At 45.2% G+C, this 22940-nt stretch overlaps 1 protein-coding gene across 2 annotated transcripts in view; it reads right to left on the minus strand.

The window, feature by feature from the left end:
* The window catches only part of nadsyn1 (NAD synthetase 1), a 49977-nt gene that overhangs the window by 21343 nt on the left and 5694 nt on the right, over positions 1 to 22940 (minus strand). For both annotated transcript variants that reach the window (XM_038269221.1, XM_038269220.1), the window contains 4 exons: positions 10698 to 10758; positions 8817 to 8933; positions 1284 to 1337; positions 1099 to 1188 (listed from right to left, as the gene is read on the minus strand). In XM_038269221.1, the coding sequence (XP_038125149.1) occupies positions 1099 to 1188; positions 1284 to 1337; positions 8817 to 8933; positions 10698 to 10758 (322 nt within the window). The remainder of the gene's footprint in view (positions 1 to 1098; positions 1189 to 1283; positions 1338 to 8816; positions 8934 to 10697; positions 10759 to 22940) is intronic.

The raw sequence follows: 22940 nt of genomic DNA on the forward strand, positions 1-22940 counted from the left end.
AGACTGCTGGAGGACATATGGACCCCTTTTTCATCATTCTGCTTCATTCTATCTCTATTCTCCCACTCTGCAGAATCTGTTAGTTCAATCTCAAACGTTCTGCTCTCTCTGCTTTTTCTCATAGTAGCTTCATCTGGTCTGTTCCTGTTTGGCTGTGACTCCATCCTAGAGAGAAATATCAGCTGTGCTGCTGCCATCAACACCTTTGTTTCTAGATGTTGGAGCTTGGCCTGTTTTCCAATGTAGTCCTGTTTCTCTGACTGTGACTAACTGGATGTGCTCTCTTCATCCTCTGACATGGGAGCTGGCTCGGAGCTCGTCTGCCTGGCTGTGTTTCCTGGACGGGGCCGCCTGTGGAGCTGGTTGACAGTTGCCTTTTGTATCTATGCTTCTTTTTCTATGTCTGCTTCTGTCTCCTTGAACCCCAGTCGGCCTCAGCAGATGGCCGCTCACACTGAGCCTGGTTCTGCTGGAGGTTTCTTCCTGCTCAAAGGGAGTTTTTCCTCTCCACAGTCGCTACAAGCATGCTTAGTGTGAGGGATTGCTGAAGAGTCAATGAGTCGATGCAATCAGCTAGTTTTCCTTAGATAGAAAACTTTGAATCAATCTGACTGGATGATCTGGTGAACTGGAAAGTGATCTGAGATGACATGATGTGAATTGGAGCTATAGAAATAAACTGAATAGAAACATAGTCACTTCCCACCAAGCAAAAACCAGTCGAAAGACGACATGATTCATGTCCAAACGATGTCTAAATATGGCTGAAAGGTGAAAAACCGTACCTTTCAGATCGCTGAGACGACATTGCAGACTGGTTCTGTAACGTCTACTATTGAGCACGATTGGAAGAACATCAGACTGACCAAACAGCCCAGTTTCTAACAACTATTAATCAAGTATATGATGGAGAGACCAGATTTAGCCTATTTGGGGGGGTTGGGGGGGTCGGGCTCCACTCACTGCACTGTTCCCACACAGCCCAGATAAACAGACAACCACCAGGATGCAGCTACACCAACCTTCAGGGAGAAACGCTGACCTAAATGGAGACATTTCTGCATTTCACTGTAGATAAACGGAGGAGCATAGAGCCACCTGAGCCGACTCCAAGGTGAGAACCACCGCATCTCTCTGTAGTTGCCGTGGTTGGCCATCAGCATCTTGGGTCTGATCAGCAGGATCTTTCTACAGGAAGAGAGAAGGACGGACTTAGTTTCTTCTGGGCAACAGAAAGCTCATTGTGCTGCGTAGTTCCTGCAGCCGCGCTGGGACGGACATACCTGTTCAGAAAGATCACACGGCAGTTGTAGCGCACGTTGTGATGCATGATGGGCCTGAGAGAAGCAAAAACATCATCATCTGAACAAAACTACAGGGCCTTAAACCTCTGCATGCTCCTTCACCTTTGTAAAAGATGTTTGGGTTTTATGCCACACACTGACTACAGAAGAAGAAGAGAGTGAAACAGAAAAAGAAGGAAAGTATCCAGTCTGTCCAGTCAGTGCTGTGCAAAATGATATCCTGCATATAATGAATACATAATTTAACTAGAACTGGAGTTATAGTTATTTATTTAACTTATTCAAAATCTGAGGAGAAATCAATTTAGCGTTCTTAGTTGAATAATTGTAGCTCTAATTTGCACACTTACCAGGTTTTATGGCTTTTACCTCTGGATGGTTCCTGGACCGGTTGTTAAAATCCAGCTATTCCACCAATCTAGTGACCCAGGCTAAGTTATCAGCAGAGCTATTGATTATCAATCAATAACTATTTATCTCTGGTTATTTAAATTATTACCAAAGGAGGGTGGATCGGACCAGAGTGATGAACCATTCGTATATGAATCAGCTCGTAACAATGGGTTCTCAACCATGTGACCACACACAGTTAAATGTGAGCAGTTCTCTATAAAATAACCTTAAAGCAGAAAGAGAAGGAAAACATGATAAAAAGAAAAGAAGACAGAAAAATCTCTTGAAGCTTTTCTCAGCACACTTATTTCAACCATTAAACCAGAGTTCTTATAACCAGCACAGATTAAACGGCATTAATTCAAGTTTCTCCCTATCTGCCTGCTCGCTCGAGCACAGCACCTCATTAAAGCATCAAATAGAAAAGTTTGACTTTGAGACGTTTTCCAGTGCGGTCACACAAATGTGGACCTTAGAAAAATATATAAGAATAACATAATAGGGGAGTTAAAATATAAACAATAAAATACTGTAAAGTGTTTTAACAATATAAAACTGCACCTGGAGAATAAATAACCAATATTCAGCTATGGACATTTTTACAATAATTTGAAAATAGCAGCAACAGCAGAGATGTGCAGAATGACAGCAGCAGGTTATTTAACTGACTAAGGTTTCTATCATTACATTTGATTTGATTTGTTCCTGCTCCCGGTGGTTGGAACCTTTATTTCACTCTGGATTCTCATCAGTCTTTGTTCACTTTATAATAAAAAATAAATAAATAAACAAACAGTTTTGAAAACTTCGGTTTTCCTTCTTTTCCTGCTTTGTGTGTCAACGTTCACGGTTGCTAAGCAACAGAGCATACGGCAGTAAAATCCTCCGAAGGGTAGACCTGTTAGAATTCACAGCCAAAACTCTTCCGGTCTCCTTATTTTTAAGGACTTCGAAGGATCCAGTCTAGGTAGACCGCGTCCTTGGAAGGATCCAGTCTAGGTAGACCGTGTCCTTGGAAGGATCCAGCCTAGGTAGACCGGGTCCTTGGAAGGATCCAGTCTAGGTAGACCGCGTCCTTGGAAGGATCCAGCCTAGGTAGACCGCGTCCTTGGAAGGATCCAGCCTAGGTAGACCGCGTCCTTGGAAGGATCCAGCCTAGGTAGACCGCGTCCTTGGAAGGATCCAGCCTAGGTAGACCGCGTCCTTGGAAGGATCCAGTCTAGGTAGACCGCGTCCTTGGAAGGATCCAGTCTAGGTAGACCGCGTCCTTGGAAGGATCCAGTCTAGGTAGACCGCGTCCTTGGAAGAATCCAGTCTAGGTAGACCGCGTCCTTGGAAGGATCCAGTCTAGGTAGACCGCGTCCTTGGAAGGATCCAGCCTAGGTAGACCGCGTACTTGGAAGGATCCAGCCTAGGTAGACCGCGTCCTTGGAAGGATCCAGCCTAGGTAGACCGCGTCCTTGGAAGGATCCAGCCTAGGTAGACCGCATCCTTGGAAGGATCCAGTCTAGGTAGACCGCTCCCTTAGAAGGATCCAGTCTGGGTAGACCGCGTCCTTGGAAGGATCCAGTCTAGGTAGACCGCGTCCTTGGAAGGATCCAGTCTAGGTAGACCGCTCCCTTAGAAGGATCCAGTCTAGGTAGACCGTGTCCTTGGAAGGATCCAGTCTAGGTAGACCGCGTCCTTGGAGGATCCAGCCTAGGTAGACCGCATCCTTGGAAGGATCCAGCCTAGGTAGACCGCGTCCTTGGAAGGGTCCAGTCTAGGTAGACCGCATCCTTGGAAGGATCCAGTCTAGGTAGACCGCTCCCTTAGAAGGATCCAGTCTAGGTAGACCGTGTCCTTGGAAGGATCCAGTCTAGGTAGACCGTGTCCTTGGAAGGATCCAGTCCAGGTAGACCGCGTCCTTGGAAGACCGCGTCCTTGGAGGATCCAGTCCAGGTAGACCGCATCCTTGGAAGGATCCAGTCCAGGTAGACCGCGTCCTTGGAAGGATCCAGTCCAGGTAGACCGCATCCTTGGAAGGATCCAGTCCAGGTAGACCGCTCCCTTAGAAGGATCCAGTCCAGGTAGACCGTGTCCTTGGAAGGATCCAGTCCAGGTAGACCGCGTCCTTGGAAGGATCCAGTCCAGGTAGACCGCGTCCTTGGAAGACCGCGTCCTTGGAAGGATCCAGTCCAGGTAGACCGCGTCCTTGGAAGGATCCAGTCCAGGTAGACCGCGTCCTTGGAAGGATCCAGTCCAGGTAGACCACTCCCTTGGAAGGATCCAGTCCAGGTAGACCGCGTCCTTGGAAGGATCCAGTCCAGGTAGACCGCGTCCTTGGAAGGATCCAGCCTAGGTAGACCGCATCCTTGGAAGGATCCAGTCCAGGTAGACCGCTCCCTTGGAAGGATCCAGTCCAGGTAGACCGTGTCCTTGGAAGGATCCAGTCCAGGTAGACCGCGTCCTTGGAAGGATCCAGTCCAGGTAGACCGCTCCCTTGGAAGGATCCAGTCCAGGTAGACCGTGTCCTTGGAAGGATCCAGTCCAGGTAGACCACATCCTTGGAGGATCCAGTCCAGGTAGACCGCGTCCTTGGAAGGATCCAGTCCAGGTAGACCGCGTCCTTGGAAGGATCCAGTCCAGGTAGACCGCATCCTTGGAAGGATCCAGTCCAGGTAGACCGCTCCCTTAGAAGGATCCAGTCCAGGTAGACCGCGTCCTTGGAAGGATCCAGTCCAGGTAGACCACGTCCTTGGAGGATCCAGTCCAGGTAGACCGCGTCCTTGGAAGGATCCAGTCCAGGTAGACCGCATCCTTGGAAGGATCCAGTCCAGGTAGACCGCGTCCTTGGAAGGATCCAGTCCAGGTAGACCGCATCCTTGGAAGGATCCAGTCTAGGTAGACCGCTCCCTTGGAAGGATCCAGTCCAGGTAGACCGTGTCCTTGGAAGGATCCAGTCCAGGTAGACCGCGTCCTTGGAAGGATCCAGTCCAGGTAGACCGCGTCCTTGGAAGACCGCGTCCTTGGAAGGATCCAGTCCAGGTAGACCGCGTCCTTGGAAGGATCCAGTCCAGGTAGACCACGTCCTTGGAAGGATCCAGTCCAGGTAGACCGCGTCCTTGGAAGGATCCAGTCCAGGTAGACCGCGTCCTTGGAAGGATCCAGTCTAGGTAGACCGCTCCCTTGGAAGGATCCAGTCCAGGTAGACCGCGTCCTTGGAAGGATCCAGTCTAGGTAGACCACATCCTTGGAGGATCCAGTCCAGGTAGACCGCGTCCTTGGAAGGATCCAGTCCAGGTAGACCGCGTCCTTGGAAGGATCCAGTCCAGGTAGACCGCGTCCTTGGAAGGATCCAGTCCAGGTAGACCGCGTCCTTGGAAGGATCCAGTCCAGGTAGACCGCGTCCTTGGAAGGATCCAGTCCAGGTAGACCGCGTCCTTGGAAGGATCCAGTCCAGGTAGACCGCATCCTTGGAAGGATCCAGTCCAGGTAGACCGCTCCCTTGGAAGGATCCAGTCCAGGTAGACCACGTCCTTGGAAGGATCCAGTCCAGGTAGACCGCGTCCTTGGAAGGATCCAGTCCAGGTAGACCGCGTCCTTGGAAGGATCCAGTCCAGGTAGACCACATCCTTGGAAGGATCCAGTCCAGGTAGACCGCGTCCTTGGAAGGATCCAGTCCAGGTAGACCGCATCCTTGGAAGGATCCAGTCCAGGTAGACCGCGTCCTTGGAAGGATCCAGTCCAGGTAGACCGCATCCTTGGAAGGATCCAGTCCAGGTAGACCGCGTCCTTGGAAGGATCCAGTCCAGGTAGACCACGTCCTTGGAAGGATCCAGTCCAGGTAGACCGCGTCCTTGGAAGGATCCAGTCCAGGTAGACCGCGTCCTTGGAAGGATCCAGTCCAGGTAGACCACATCCTTGGAAGGATCCAGTCCAGGTAGACCGCGTCCTTGGAAGGATCCAGTCCAGGTAGACCACATCCTTGGAAGGATCCAGTCCAGGTAGACCACGTCCTTGGAAGGATCCAGTCCAGGTAGACCACTACCTTGGAAGGATCCAGTCCAGGTAGACCGCGTCCTTGGGAGGATCCAGTCCAGGTAGACCACGTCCTTGGAAGACCGCGTCCTTGGAAGGATCCAGTCCAGGTAGACCACATCCTTGGAAGGATCCAGTCCAGGTAGACCGCGTCCTTGGAAGGATCCAGTCCAGGTAGACCGCATCCTTGGAAGGATCCAGTCCAGGTAGACCACGTCCTTGGGAGGATCCAGTCCAGGTAGACCGCGTCCTTGGAAGGATCCAGTCCAGGTAGGCCACATCCTTGGAAGGATCCAGTCCAGGTAGACCGCATCCTTGGAAGGATCCAGTCCAGGTAGACCACGTCCTTGGAAGGATCCAGTCCAGGTAGACCGCGTCCTTGGAAGGATCCAGTCCAGGTAGGCCACGTCCTTGGAAGGATCCAGTCCAGGTAGACCGCGTCCTTGGAAGGATCCAGTCCAGGTAGACCACGTCCTTGGAAGGATCCAGTCCAGGTAGACCTCATCCTTGGAAGGATCCAGTCCAGGTAGACCGCGTCCTTGGAAGGATCCAGTCCAGGTAGACCGCATCCTTGGAAGGATCCAGTCCAGGTAGACCGCGTCCTTGGAAGGATCCAGTCCAGGTAGACCGCGTCCTTGGAAGGATCCAGTCCAGGTAGACCGCGTCCTTGGAAGGATCCAGTCCAGGTAGACCGCGTCCTTGGAAGGATCCAGTCCAGGTAGACCGCATCCTTGGAAGGATCCAGTCCAGGTAGACCACGTCCTTGGAAGGATCCAGTCCAGGTAGACCGCATCCTTGGAAGGATCCAGTCCAGGTAGACCACGTCCTTGGAAGGATCCAGTCCAGGTAGACCGCGTCCTTGGAAGGATCCAGTCCAGGTAGACCGCGTCCTTGGAAGGATCCAGTCCAGGTAGACCGCGTCCTTGGAAGGATCCAGTCCAGGTAGACCGCGTCCTTGGAAGGATCCAGTCCAGGTAGACCACGTCCTTGGAAGGATCCAGTCCAGGTAGACCGCGTCCTTGGAAGGATCCAGTCCAGGTAGACCACGTCCTTGGAAGGATCCAGTCCAGGTAGACCGCTTCCTTGGAAGGATCCAGTCCAGGTAGACCACGTCCTTGGAAGGATCCAGTCCAGGTAGACCTCTTCCTTGGGAGGATCCAGTCCAGGTAGACCACGTCCTTGGAAGGATCCAGTCCAGGTAGACCGCATCCTTGGAAGGATCCAGTCCAGGTAGACCACGTCCTTGGGAGGATCCAGTCCAGGTAGACCGCGTCCTTGGAAGGATCCAGTCCAGGTAGACCGCGTCCTTGGAAGGATCCAGTCCAGGTAGACCGCGTCCTTGGAAGGATCCAGTCCAGGTAGACCGCGTCCTTGGAAGGATCCAGTCCAGGTAGACCACGTCCTTGGAAGGATCCAGTCCAGGTAGACCGCATCCTTGGAAGGATCCAGTCCAGGTAGACCACGTCCTTGGAAGGATCCAGTCCAGGTAGACCGCGTCCTTGGAAGGATCCAGTCCAGGTAGGCCACGTCCTTGGAAGGATCCAGTCCAGGTAGACCGCTTCCTTGGAAGGATCCAGTCCAGGTAGACCGCGTCCTTGGAAGGATCCAGTCCAGGTAGACCGCGTCCTTGGAAGGATCCAGTCCAGGTAGACCGCGTCCTTGGAAGGATCCAGTCCAGGTAGACCACATCCTTGGAAGGATCCAGTCCAGGTAGACCGCATCCTTGGAAGGATCCAGTCCAGGTAGACCACATCCTTGGAAGGATCCAGTCCAGGTAGACCGCATCCTTGGAAGGATCCAGTCCAGGTAGACCACATCCTTGGAAGGATCCAGTCCAGGTAGACCACGTCCTTGGGAGGATCCAGTCCAGGTAGACCGCGTCCTTGGAAGGATCCAGTCCAGGTAGACCACGTCCTTGGAAGGATCCAGTCCAGGTAGACCGCGTCCTTGGAAGGATCCAGTCCAGGTAGACCACATCCTTGGAAGGATCCAGTCCAGGTAGACCGCGTCCTTGGAAGGATCCAGTCCAGGTAGACCGCGTCCTTGGAAGGATCCAGTCCAGGTAGACCGCATCCTTGGAAGGATCCAGTCCAGGTAGACCGCATCCTTGGAAGGATCCAGTCCAGGTAGACCGCGTCCTTGGAAGGATCCAGTCCAGGTAGACCGCGTCCTTGGAAGGATCCAGTCCAGGTAGACCACGTCCTTGGAAGGATCCAGTCCAGGTAGACCACGTCCTTGGAGGATCCAGTCCAGGTAGACCGCGTCCTTGGAAGGATCCAGTCCAGGTAGACCGCGTCCTTGGAAGGATCCAGTCCAGGTAGACCGCATCCTTGGAAGGATCCAGTCCAGGTAGGCCACGTCCTTGGAAGGATCCAGTCCAGGTAGACCGCGTCCTTGGAAGGATCCAGTCCAGGTAGACCGCGTCCTTGGAAGGATCCAGTCCAGGTAGACCACATCCTTGGAAGGATCCAGTCCAGGTAGACCGCATCCTTGGAAGGATCCAGTCCAGGTAGACCACATCCTTGGAAGGATCCAGTCCAGGTAGACCACATCCTTGGAAGGATCCAGTCCAGGTAGACCGCATCCTTGGAAGGATCCAGTCCAGGTAGACCACATCCTTGGAAGGATCCAGTCCAGGTAGACCGCATCCTTGGAAGGATCCAGTCCAGGTAGACCGCGTCCGCGGCAAAAATGGCCGCTCCCAGCCTGAGTGATCGCAACGAAAATTATTGTTCTCGTTTTTTTTTATTAATGCTAAATTCATAAGATCAGCACAAACATAGTTTTAGGTATAAATAATGATCCATTGATTGTTCCTTGCTGACCGGACTTTTTCTTTAATGGTGCTTTAGTTTTTCTGAGCAGCGGAGCTCAGCAGTCAGTCAGCTCGATGTTCCTTTCTGCATTTCTGTAACCTGCTGTCTGACGGTCCTTTAGTACACATTCAAATTAACGCTATGGCCTTCCTTTGGGGATTTAACTGCAAAGAATTTCACTTTGGGCTGAAATAATTAGATCAGAACATCTAAATGATGTGTGCAGTGAGTATAAAGGAGCTGAGCTGATTCTGGGACGGCTCCGTCTCACGCTGGCACTCACATTCCTACATCACAGATGATGTCCTGGGTGGTGGGGGATTCCAGAAGAGTCTTCAGGACCTCAAAGCTGTGGAGCAACGTGTCGGACTCATAGAAATGGTCTGCACAGCCATAACCGCTGTCAGAAAGAGACAGAAGTACAAACATAGCAAAGGTGAAAAGCTGAACTCTCTAAAACACGTTATTATGGACAGGTTATACCCCCCCCCCCCGTCCTGTTAAACATCACTAGATTGAGCTTTCAGAGGACGTCTTAGATCCTCTGGGAACATTTCCTGATCTTTGGGGTGAATTTGATGGGAGCTCCACTTTATTTCTCTATCCTAGTCTAGCTGATATCATGGGTCGTCTGACAATGGCAGAGCTGTTGGTTTGATTCCAGCTTCCTCCCCTGGAAAAGGCATTCAACTCCAAGGTTCCTGCTGATGTCTTCCAGGCTGGTCCAAGATGGAGGCCTGCTCTGACTCAGCTGAACCTGTTTCTATCTTCAATGACAGTCTAGTCCAGGTAGCATCTAATGCGCAGCATAAAAGTATTCTCTGAAGACACCCATCCTTTGTCTGACTACAGCCTTCTGAGCTCATCTCCAGTGGTCGTCCTACCCAGATAAACCACAGTACCACTTCCTCCAGTAGATGGCTCTGCTGCACTAAGAAAGTCCTTCCATAAAGTTGCTTTCAGGCCTGTTCACAGCAGGCAGCTTTGCTGGAGTCCAACATGCTGAGAACGGGTCCGACTCAATGCCACTGACGATGGGGTGGCACCACCTCCCTCTGCCGCTGCCTCCCTCTGCCTGGGTGATGGACGAGTCCAACTCGGGCTCCCAGGTCTTTGGTTTCCAGGGAAACCATGACAGTTGGCTGGAGGATGGCCCCTGGAATTAGGGAAAAGCTTTCCTGTTGGAGGAAGTTGAGTCAATCCCTTACTGTGGGCCCCACTGGAGGCACAACTCCTGAGTGGATCACTGAGCTCCACCCTGGAGCGTCAGACGGCCTAGTACTACAACATGGTGCTCATCATAAACAGTTAGTGACAAGCAGGGAAGTCCAATAACAAAACAGGCCACTGTTCAGATCAGGAAGGCCTGCAAGCATCGCTATCATTTCATGGGGATTTAAGTCATCCAGCCAAATTAGTGTTCAAGTAGACAAATAAAACATTCAGGAATGAGACTTCAAGACAACCCATCGCCCTGCCCTTTACCCACAGTCCTTTGCCCAGAGAGACCATACCAGGGCTAACCCTTGACCCATTCACCATGTTCTGGCCAAAGCTGTCCAACAGTGGCAGAGATCTGGGGAAGGTTAGATCTGGATTTATTACTTCCATAATTAGATCATTTGTCAAACCTTCCAGGCTGAGGGTTCAATATCAGACACAGAACAGAGTGAAAACCGAGGAAGGCAGCATCCCTGCTGCCTCTACAGTCTTTTTGTATCATATAATCTATTTCCTCTCTAGTGTTTTGACTATAAAGACACTGGATGTGACTGATGACCTGGGAGCTCTTCCCTGTCAAGGAGAAAAGACCTGCAGACTTGAGTCTAATCATCTTTCTACCCCTAGAATGAAGGAGTCAGGCCATCTGGAAATGTTCCAGTTGGCAGTAACGTTTGCGTCATGCAGGTTCCTGCAGAGGTCTTTGCTTCCTGACCATGTTTACTGCATGTATGCTGCCTGACAGACCGACCAGCTCATTAACTGCTTCTCCCCCTTTATGGCAGACCACATCCAGATGATACGGTTGGTTGGTTAGGAAATGTTGCAGGTTGATCACATGAGGTTTTATAGTCAGTCCAGGTCTAGTCCAGGCCTTCTCCCTCTTGTTGGCCATTGTGTTGAGAAGAATAAAGCGTTAAACCAACATCACAGACTGCCTTACCAGATCTCCAGCTCTGGACCCAGCCTGTACTTGGCTCCATTTGCCTTAGCAATTTCAATACCTGTAGGAAAAACACACACAGGAATTAAACCTGTAGAAGAGGAGCTTCATGCTGTAATGACCCGATATGAAAACAAACGTCTGCAACACTTTCTGGTTTTTAATCAGCAAAACTGAATGTTTTAATTTTTCATCCGCTTTGAGCTTTATGTTGTTGGTCCAGCAAAGTAAACTTTTGATCAGAAATTCTCCATTTGGGTCTCAGTGGCTCAACAGCGCCTTCTGGTGCCCCGCTGTCAGAATCTGAGGCAGAGATTGTGGCAAAACAAACCATCTGATTTCTCTGTGTTCTCACGCAACAGCAAACAAACCAGAGTTTGGACATCAGACCTTTAAGGCTTCTTAGCTGAGTGAAGAATGAGGGCGTTATCTCTGTGGAGGGCGAGTCTGGAGGGAAGCAGCCTGTCAAACTGACAACATGTTCTCAGGTTTTACGCTCTGTGTTAGCGCAACATCTGAAAACAGGATCTATGTCAGGATATATTTTAGTTTTAATTTATAAGGTAGCGGAAAACAGGCAGGTTATAATGGGGCAGCCTTTTGTAAAGTGAAGCCGTAAAAATATTTATGGTTTAGAGAAAAATAAAGGGGTTATTTTTCACCCCGTCATTCATTCATTTATAAAAGTCCCAAATTAATTAATTAGTTTGTCAGTTAAAAAATGTTTCAGCAAGCTAAATATTTTTTGACCAAACTATATAATTAAGTTGGTTATATAAATATTTAGTCTTGAGCTAAATATTTATTTTTTAACTAAATGTTTATTTAACACATTAATTATTTAGTTTAGAAAATAAATATTTAGTTTGGAACTTTGATTTTTATAAATGAATGAATAACAGAGTGAAAAAATAAGCCCCTTGTTTAAAACATGCAAAATAATAATAAATATTGCTCCTAATTTTTTTAAAGCTTTACTTTACAAACAGCTCCTAACAGGTTATTATATTGAACTAATTTTTACCAAAACAAAATAAAAACAAGATAAACTGTTGTGTTGTTTATCCATAAAACATTACAAAGAAAAAATATTTTTTTGGGATTTTTAAGTTGCCATTCTCATTTCCAAATATGTGCAACTTTTTTTCTTTTTTTATGGACTTTGTTTAAAGGAATACTACACCCAAAACATGATTAGCCTTCATTTTCTACTCACCCCCATGCTGAACAACACCCTGGAGTACTTTTTTGATATCTCAAATGCATCTGGAGATCTGGGAGGCTTCTTGTTGTCTGCTGACGTTCAAATAATGGAGGTCTATGGTGACCGAGACAGAAAGGTCCATAAAAGTCCACAAAAAACGTGTCAATATTCCTCCATACTGCTCGTCCAATGTATTCCAAGTGTCCTGAGTGGGTAGCATCCAGAATTTACTCGAAACGAAGTCATTTAGAATGTTTTTAGAGCATAAACAGTAGTGTATAGGATTTCCTGAAAGCGCGCACATGCACGCTCACGACGCTACGGAAGCCGGCAGACCAAACCAGCGCATTCAGTTCGGCAAAGAACTCATGCTCTTCCTCAACACTGAAGTCCTCAGACATTTTTCTTTTGTTGTTTCTTTCTTTGCACAGGTAAACGGCACATTTCTTCTTCTACGCTTGCATTATTGGCAGAGCAGACGCTGAATGCGCACTTTCATCTGGCTTGGTCTGCCGGCTTCCGTAGCGTCGTGAACGCGCATGTGCGCGCTTTCAGGAAATCCTATACACTACTATTTATGCTCTAAAAACATTCTAAATGACTTCGTTTCGAGTAAATTCTGGATGCTACCCACTCAGGACACTTGGAATACATTGGACGAGCAGTATGGAGGAATATTGACAAGTTTTTTGTGGACTTTTATGGACCTTTCTGTCACTGGCACCATAGACCTCCATTATTTGAATGTCAGCAGACAGCAAGAAGCCTCCCAGATCTCCAGATGCATTTGAGATATCAAAAAAGTACTCCAGAGTGTTGTTAAGCATGGGGGTGAGTAGAAAATGAAGGCTAATCATGTTTTGGGTGTACTATTCCTTTAAGAAAGTAAGTCCAAGCAAGTAAGGCAACAATACAAACCAGTGGAAGGCATAGCAGAGGCAGATTTCAAAATGGAAGTACAAGGCATTATTGATAAGGACCCGAATGAAACAACAATAACCATGGCAACATCGGGGGGCAAACCATCAGTATTTCAGTCAGGGATTCGTGACTCGGTACATTCAAGAGATTTCAAATATAACTTGAATTCAGATAAAAAATGTTAAATATTGGAGATGATCTCAACACTCTTTGTTTATGAATAAAGAATTTTGCTAAACACAAAATTAGGTACAACTGAGTTCTATTGTTTTGTTTTTCAATAATATTCCAAAAGTTACCATATCTCTAGAGATAGACTGAGGAAGAGCAATTTTTGATTTGATCCATGTTTCTAAGCAATTCCAAAATGGTTTGATTGCATTCATAGAACACGTGCTCTATTGCAGCAGTCCCCAAACTTTTTTGCGCCACGGACCGGTTATATGTCAGACAATAATTTCACAGACAGGCCTTTAAAGTGTGGGGGGTAAATACAATCAAATAAAATGATACAACTGGTGTATGACATCATCCACGCGCTGGCTACCGTTCATTCATCCTGTCCTCTGAACTGCTGCTAGTTTTCCTCCCATGCCTGGAAGATGTCTAGTGCTGCTACCACAGATGATCTCGCTCTCCAAATGAACGATACAGATTAGCTAGAATGAATAGAAGGGGTAGAGCGTAGCCGCCTGTGGCCCGGGCTGCCTGTTATGACTCCAGTCTGGATGATGTCATACACACGCCGCTTTGTTTTTAAAAGATATAAATATAAAAATCTAACGGCAGATGTCTGGGGGACAGTGATTGGCCTCCATGTTCTGAATGCTGGCGTACCATAAAGAATAAATGATGAACAGTTTAGTTTGTGCCTTCAAGTCGTTGCCCATAGGAAGACGTTACTTGGATATAACCAAACTGAATATCTTCAGAACGGCTCCAAATGACATAAACTCATATGGGTGAGTAGAACATGATGGAATAACGGAAAATCATGGGGCCAATGGAAAAAAAAAAGGTGTTCCCCTTTAAGATCATTTCTGAGGCCACTTTTCACATTTTTTTTTCTTTTTCTTTTTTCCCCTGTGGTATACTAAGGAGCCTAGAAATCCTTATCTTAGAGAGGAAAACACAACCGACAAGTTGATTGAGTGACTGTTGCTGTGTGAATCAAAAGCCGTTATTTAAGATAAAACATTTAAAATTCATTTATTTATTTTAGACCAAATAACATTTTACATTTACATCCCGCTCGCTCCCGCCCTGAATGTAAGCCCCCCCGGCTTTCATTCAGGGCGGGAGGGTAAACCTGCTCAGACATCCCAAGTTCCAGAAACTCATTTCAGGGAGATGCTTGTCTCTTCCACCCCCCCCCCACCCCCCGTACTGAAGACATAAGATTTTATTCACAACAAATAAAAAATAATTGCTCTAACTTTTACAGTTGAATTTATCAGTTTTGCTTGATTTCTTATTCTGAAAAAAGGTAGTTTTAAATTATATTCAGTCAAAAATATGTAAAATTCCTAAATTCTAAATGTATATTGACCTCATAAGAAATTGACCTTCATGCAGCTCTCTTAATATATTTGAATCTCTTGCCCAGTTTTTTATTTCATGCTTTTCTGGGCCCCAATGAAAACACGCTGGCCCCCTCCTGGCCCCCTGGTACATTTAGTCTAGATCTGCCACTGTTCCTCCCCTTCTCTAGACTTGGATATACTTCAGTATATTCTGCTGAAGAATTAGTCCAATATTTTGTTTTTTTACTCGAGGATTGAACCTCTGCCGTTTCCCAGGATGCACAGCTTTGAGTGGTAACTAGGTGACTGCCAGAGAGTAACCCAGAGAAACTTATGGGACTGATCCAATCAGCTCTCTGATCAACCAGTTGCCTGGAACGCTGGTTGATCAGAGCATCGCTTTGGACAGAAACGCTGCACAGGTTTCACAAGCAATCCTGGGCAATCGCAGTAGATCTAATCCGCACATGATGCATGAATTACTGTACTGCCTGCTCACTCTCTATCGCAATAAAAAACACCTCCTCCCATAGTCTAAAATCCGGGATAATTTATCCGACTCGCGGGCATCCGTGAACAACTATCGATATCAGGAAGACTTGGGATGTCTGCATGCTGTGGCTCTGACTGCAGCGCTGAAAGGGAGGGACTCCTGTGGAAGCAGGAGGACAGGGTGGGACGGGGAGGCGCCCCATGGCAGCACCTGCTGCTGGAGGACAAGGGTAGGAACGATACGTGCTTTCACCAAAGAGTCTCCAAAAGCCGCCAGTGACACCAGAAAAGTCTTTAGATTTTGTCGCTAGTTTTTTGAAAAAGAGTCGCCGGAGGGATCTGACAAGTTGCTAAATATAGCAACAGAGTCGCTGAGTTGACAACACCGGGCAGCCGGGCAGCATTTTTATAATGGAGGGCGGGATGCACGCTTCGAAAAAAATCTAACAAAGAATTTGTGTCTCTATGGCGCTGGGTTAGGGGCGGTATGAAAGCACAGCTGTGGAACGGTCTGATAAACTGACAGATCTTTCTGTTTTTTCTCTGTCTGTGTCTATATCAGACTGTGGCGGCCCAAATGTTAAACACTGTACCCCAGATATTTGAAATCTTTGTTTCTCTACCAACCCAATTACAAAACGTTTGCCAGTAAACCCTTTTTGCACATTTTCCAGTTCTTTTGACAAGAGCTTGTGATCTTTTATAATCAATAAACAACTGAAAATGATGATTTTTCTTTAACATCCGAACCTCAAACCCCATTTTTATTAACATTGGATAATGATCACTTCCTATGGTTGAGTCTTTTCAAACTTTCCAATTACTGATTCCTGCAATATCTGTAGACACTAATGCAAGATCTATTGCTGATTCTAATCTATTGCTAATATTAATTCTGGTACCACTTCTATCATTAATACCAACCAGATTCTTTATATCTATTATTTCATCACCTCTCCATTTGAATCATTAGTACCATCCCAAAGTGTGCTATGAGCATTAAAATCTCCACAAATAACATTACCATTTATATTTTCAGTGAATTCACCCATTTCCTCTAAACAATGTTTTTTTTTAAACAAGGGTTATAGAAATTAAATATTTTAACAATTTCATTTTTAATCAAAATTTCTACAGCAATCCATTCTAATTTTTTCCCTTTTCCTATAAATCTATATTGAGTTCCCTGTTTTATTCATCCAGTCTAATTTCCCTGTCCCTTGTCGCTTCGAACACTATCATATCCTTTATCACATAATCTAATTCTGTTTTAAGCCAAGTTTCTTGCACACAAATAATATCAAATAATTGACATAAGCTTTAAACTCTTGTCCATTACTTAATAAGCTGCTAGCATTCCACTGAAGGAGAATCATTTTCTCCCTGTTTTACCATCAGTCTCAAGCTTTTTGTTTATTAATTCCCAGGAAAGATCCTTTGCAGACCAGAAATGTTCTGCCCCTTTCACCATAAGTTTGATTGTTTTTCTTTCCTGGTCAGTACAGTTAATAACATAAACCATAAAGAGAATGAACGTATTTATTGTTATATCTAATCCTGACATTACTCAGTGGTTTTGCTCTGGTAATGAACTCTGCTGAGCCATCATTCTCTGATGGATATTTATTTTCTCTTCCAGAAGCTTCTTGGTAGCTTCTGCATAGCTAATGTTTTTAGCTGTTTTAAGTGGTTGAATTTCTGCTGCTCTTTTTCCTTGCTTCACAGCCTCCATATGCAACATTATGCTGACCTCCACAGTCACAACATCATCTTTGCATTCCTCATATTTATGGTCTCCTCCACATTAGGGCTGCAACAACGAATCGATAAAATCGATAAAAATCGACTTTTAAAAGCGTTGGCAACAAATTTCATCATCGATTAGTTGTGTCGCGCGATTATTGCGTCATCCGCCGCGCCGTCATCACTGGCTCTTGACTGAAAGAGGAAGAAAAAAAATATGAGGAGCAGTGTTGCCAACTCAGCGGCTTTTCAGACCCCTCCAGCGACTATTTTTCAAAAAAGCGACTAGCGACAAATCTGGCGACTTTTTTCGGTTTCACTGGCGGCTTTTGGAGACTCTTACGTGAAAGCATGTATCGTTCCTACTCTGCCGTGGGGCGCCTCCCCCTACTCCCGCAGGAGTCCCTCTCAGCTGCAGTCAGAGGCATGCACCGGGATTGACGGCGCAAATTGATCACAATAATTAAAATAGCCTGCGCTTTGTAAAGCGAAAAAAGTGCAACTTTTTTCAAAAGAAATTAACATGGCACGGAACCACCATGTTTGTTTGGTTTTAAAGTGGGGAAACGTAACGTTAGTTTCTCGGGTAGCTCATCTGATGCTTTCCTTACCGTGTTAGTAGGTTACAGACAGTGATAAGGTTGGCTACTTATTTTACTTTTAATTTCATTTGAATTAGCTTAAGCAGCGTTTACATTTACTTTATAAATAAATTAACTTGCAAATTATGAGGGCAAGGCTTTTAAAGTTTAAATCTTCTGGCGAAGATAAAGTAAAGAAGATCCTGCAATTTATGGAAGTAAAGCAGAATAAAATCCAGCAAGATCAGTAATATGTCAATTAATTATCTGCCACATTCCCATGTAAATTGGAGTCTTTGGAGGATGTGTTTTTTAGCACCCCTAGTTCTCTCATTTTTATTCCAAATACAATTTATAATTTGAATCACAGGGCTATTTTTATCTCTATGGTTCAGTATTTTCTCAAGTAGCAACTTTAACTGCTATACTTTCCTGTCTTAAAAGGCAGAACTCTTCTAGTCTAAAAAAACTCATTTGTTGAAATGGGGGGCCTATTGTTTGAACCCCTTAGGGGCTTTTAAAAACAAAAATGTCTTTTTTTGCGCTTTATGAAACAAAGTACCCTATATTTTGTGGATGTACAGCTACATTTCTCATGTAAGTTTGCGTAGTTTTAACACAAACATTTATTTTTCATATTGCACCAGTATAGTTAATGAGCAACCTGTACTTGTGTGCTTGTTTGTTCTGTCTAAAATGTTTATTTTGGAATAAAGAGGTTAATATAAAAAATATTTTTTGTCCGATTCATCGATTAATCGAAAAAATAATCGTCCGATTCATCGATTTTTAAAATAATCGTTAGTTGCAGCCCTACTCCACATTTAGCACATCTTTGTTTACAGACCGATGCGACCAAATCTCTGACACTTGGAGCAACGCAGTGGTGGAGGGACATATGGCCTAACTGGAAAACTCAGGAAACCTATCCTTATGGCAGAGGAGCGGCAAGATGGCGAAGAGAGCGGATGTGTAGTTTTGAGCTCTGGGTAGCAAACTCTTTGAATAACAGTAGAACGGTTATGAAATCCTCAATTTACACATAAAAAAAGGGGAATCTCGTCGTGAACTAACAATAATAATAACTAAAAGCCTCCTGTGAAAACGAGAAAGAAAACTACAAGCAAGACGAAAACACTGACAGCAATGGCTAACAAAGCTAACACCAAAACCAACAGGACTCTGCTAACTCACGACTACTGCATGGACACCGATACCATGAAAAATACCCTTACATCACCAGGCAACACCGCCGTACCACACAGGAACATGAAAGGACAGGATGAGGTCAGTTCCAATGCATCCAACGCCAAGATTTTAGAAGCTGTTGAACATCTACAGAAAATGATGCTGAACTTTGGAGAAGCAATGAAACAGAACACGCTCTCCATTGCAAATGTTGCCAAAGCGGTGGAGTTCAATAGTGCCGAAATTCAAGATTGTAAAAAAAAAAACCAAAAGATGGAAAGTGAAATTGCTAATCTTAAACCACGAACGGTCGAGCTGACCAAGAAGGTCCAAGATTGTAAAAGGTAAATGGTAAATGGCAAATGGCATGTACTTATATAGCGCCTTTATTCAAGTTAGGAGACTTGACCAAAGCGCTTTACACTACATTCATTCACCCATTCACTCACACACTGATGTGAACAAAAAGCGGCAGGATCAGAATAAGAATCAGCGCTATAAAAGACGATGGAATCTGTGCATCAAAGGCTTAAAAGAGCGAAAGGACGAAGATACAAGACAGGAAGTCACAAACCTCATCAGACGGATTATGCGGCATTGAAAAGAAAAGATTGACTCTATCCTGTACATGGTAGATCGTCTTTGCCCAAACAACACCAACCACCCACGGCAGATTATTGTACAGTTTTCAGGACGGGTATTCAGGGACGAACTCTGGCGATCCACTAAACAACATCCCATCTGCAGGGAGCTCAACATCCGTTTCACTGAAGACCGAGGAGCACGGCTGGCCCTGTGGCCCAAAGTAGAGCAAGCATGGAAAGCTGGAATAAAGGCGGCATTTAAAGGACCATATGCCTTTATCAACGGTCAACGAGTTTCTCCTTAGAGACATAATAGTGTGCAACTGAGTGTGCAGCTGTTCAGAGGATCTCCATCTGAAGTTAAGTTATTTTCTCTGTGATATCTCTGTATCTAAGTAACTCTAACTGACAACTTTAAAACATAGCACCTTCTGCTGCACTTTTCTACTGAGCACTTGTCAGTTTCACACGGTTTTATTTCTGATAGCAAGAAGTAGCTAGCCTAGGCTAGCGCTAGCTTAGCATTGCTATGGCTTCTCTCTCTCCCTCCCTTGACTCTTTTCCAACTCTTCCTTCTTCCTCTCCTCTCTCCTGCTCTCTGTGTCAGATGTTCAGTTATTCCTCTGCCTCCTTTAGTGATAATGGGATGTGTAATAAGTGTAGTATTTTTGTAGCTTTGGAGGCGAGGGTGTCAGAGCTAGAATCCAGGCTTCAGGCTGTTGAAGTAGGCCCCCCACGTAGCTGTCCTCCAAAAGTGCCTGAGCAGCCAGGCGATTGGGTAACTGTACGCAGAAAGCGTAGTCGTGGATCTCTGCCCACTGGTCACCACCAACCCGTTCACGTTTCTAACCGGTTTTCCCCACTCAGTGACACACCCACTGAGAAGCCCACTCTGGTGATTGGCAGCTCCATAGTCAGAAACGTGGCATTGGAGACACCAGGGACCATAGTCAAATGTTTGCCGGGGGCCAGAACGGGCGACATCAAATCCTACCTGAAACTACTGGCTAAGGATAAGGTTAAATACAGTAAGATTGTTATTCACGCTGGTGGTAATGACACCCGGTTACGCCGATCGGAGGTCACTAAAATTAGTGTTGCTTCGGTGTGTAAGTTTGCCAAAAAAATGTCGGACTCCGTAATTTTCTCTGGTCCCCTCCCTGATCTGACCAGTGATGACATGTTTAGCCGCATGTTGTCATTCAACCGCTGGTTGTCTAGGTGGTGCCCTGAAAACAACGTGGGCTACATTAATAATTGGCAATCCTTTTGGGGAAAGCCTGGTCTGATTCGGAGAGACGGCATCCATCCCACTTTGGATGGTGCAGCTCTTCTTTCTAGGAATCTGGCCACATTTATTAGTCCTCCAAAACCCTGACCACCCAGGGTGCAGACCAGGAAGCAGAGTTGTAGTTTAACACACATCTCTGCAGCTTCTCTACTGTTACCCACTCTTTACTCCATCCAGACAGTGTCTTGCCCACGACCAAAATCTAATAAATTAGCAAAGATTCCCAAAGGAGTAAATCATGATAATCTAATTAAAATCAAAATAACTCCAATTGGGGAAAAAGTTAAAACAATTAAATGCGGTCTGTTTAACATAAGATCGCTTTCCTCTAAAAGTCTACTAGTTAATGACTTGATTTGTGATAATCACATTGACTTGTTTTGCCTTACAGAAACCTGGCTGCAGCAAGAGGATTATGTGAGCATAAATGAGGCAACTCCTTCAAGCTATTTAAATTTTCACATCCCCAGAAGTTCTGGGCGAGGAGGAGGAGTAGCAACAATCTTCCAGTCTGACTTACTGATTACTCCCAAAACAATTAATACCTACAACTCTTTTGAACATTTAACCCTTAATTTCCCTGATCCAAATTTCAAGGCAAGAAAACCTCTTCTTTTTGTAACTTTGTATTGTCCACCAGGTCCTTACTCTGAATTTTTAGATGAGTTTTCAGAGTTCCTTTCTGATTTGGTATTAAATACTGACAGGGTCATCATAGTGGGAGATTTTAAAATCCATGCTGACATTGAAGGCGATAGCTTAAGAGCAGCCTTTAATGCTATCTTAGACACTATTGGCTTTGTTCAAAATGTGAATTGTCCCACGCATTCTCATCTTCATACTTTGGATCTTGTGCTGACATACGGCATAGAATGTGAAGAAATAACAGTATTTCCTCACAACCCTGTCCTCTCTGACCACTTTCTAATAACCTTCAGGATTACTTTAACAGAGTTCTCCTCCCCCAAAAGAAGGTTCAATTTTAGTAGATCTTTATCAGATAGTGCAGTTATAAATTTTAAAGAATCTGCTTCACTTTCTCTCTGCTCTGTGTCACTGAGCAGTGCTGCAGAGTGCAAAAGCTTAGCTTATTCCCCTTCACAGGTTGATGATTTTGTTGATGGGGTTGCTAGTTCTCTGCGTATTGCCTTAGACAACGCAGCTCCTTTGAAAATGAAAACCGTTAAAAATAGAAAGCTTGCTCCTTGGTTTAATGCAGAGCTGCGTACTTTGAAGCAAAATGCTAGGAAACTGGAGAGAAAATATCGCTCCACAGGCCTGCGAGAGTCCTTCCTAGTCTGGAAAAATGGTTTACTGCTGTATAAGAGGACCCTTTGTAAAGCAAGAGCAGCATACTTCTCCTCATTAATAGAGGAGAATAAGAATAATCCTAGATTTCTTTTTAATACAGTTGCCAAACTCACCCAGAGCCATAGCTCTGTTGAACCGTCCATTCCACCTGCTCTTAGCAGCAATGATTTTATGGGATTCTTTATAAATAAGATTGATCTTATTAAAAATAAGATCATAAGCACTCCTCTATCCGCGATTGTACCTGAGGTAGTCATGGAATCTGAACCGGGTTTAGACTGCTTTGATCCAGTTGAACTCTCTGAATTAGCAAAATTATTGTCTTCATCTAAGCCTTCAACTTGTATGTTAGATCCAGTTCCAACCAGGTTATTTAAGGAGGTATTCCCTTTGATCTCCTCCTCCATTTTAGATGTGATTAATCTATCTCTGTTACAGGGAGTACCTAAAGCTTTTAAGATTGCTGTAATTAAACCTCTGCTTAAGAAACCGTCTCTTGACCCAGATGACTTGGTCAATTATAGACCTATATCCAATCTTCCTTTCTTATCCAAAATTCTTGAGAAAGTAGTTGCCAAACAAGTCTGCGATCACTTCCACCATAATTAACTTTTTGAAGAGTTTCAGTCTGGCTTTAGAGCTCATCATAGCACTGAAACAGCTCTGGTGAAAGTCACTAATGATATTCTCATGGCCTCAGATAATGGACTTGTATCTGTGCTCGTCCTGTTGGATCTTAGTGCTGCATTTGATACAGTTGACCATAATATTCTTTTAGAAAGACTTGAATATTTTGTTGGAATTAAAGGAACAGCACTAGACTGGTTTAAATCTTATCTATCTGATCGAATTCAGTTTGTTCATGTTAATGATAGATCTTCAACACGCTCAAAGGTTACCTGTGGAGTACCACAGGGATCAGTGCTAGGACCAATTCTCTTTACTTTATACATGCTCCCAATTGGTAGAATTATTAGACAGCATGGGATTAATTTCCACTGTTATGCTGATGATACCCAGCTATATCTGTCTATAAATCCAGATGAAGCTAACCCATTACATAGATTACAGGCATGTCTTGAAGACATAAAAACCTGGATGACTCTTAACTTTCTGCTTCTGAATGCAGACAAAACAGAAGTTATAGTCTTTGGACCAGAGTCTCTGAAAAAGAAACTGATTAGCCAGTCACTTCATTTGGATGGGATTAAACTGATTTCAGATAATAAAGTAAAAAATCTTGGTGTTATTTTTGATCAGGACCTGTCATTTAAATCCCATATCAAAGAGGTTTCTAGAATTTCCTTCTTTCATCTGAGGAACATTGCAAAAATTAGAAATATCCTGTCCAGGGGTGATGCTGAGAAACTAGTCCATGCATTTGTTACTTCAAGGCTGGACTATT

The sequence above is a fragment of the Cyprinodon tularosa genome, unplaced genomic scaffold (assembly GCF_016077235.1).
Source record: "Cyprinodon tularosa strain WSP-4 unplaced genomic scaffold, ASM1607723v1 ctg724, whole genome shotgun sequence".
Taxonomy (NCBI): domain Eukaryota; kingdom Metazoa; phylum Chordata; class Actinopteri; order Cyprinodontiformes; family Cyprinodontidae; genus Cyprinodon; species Cyprinodon tularosa.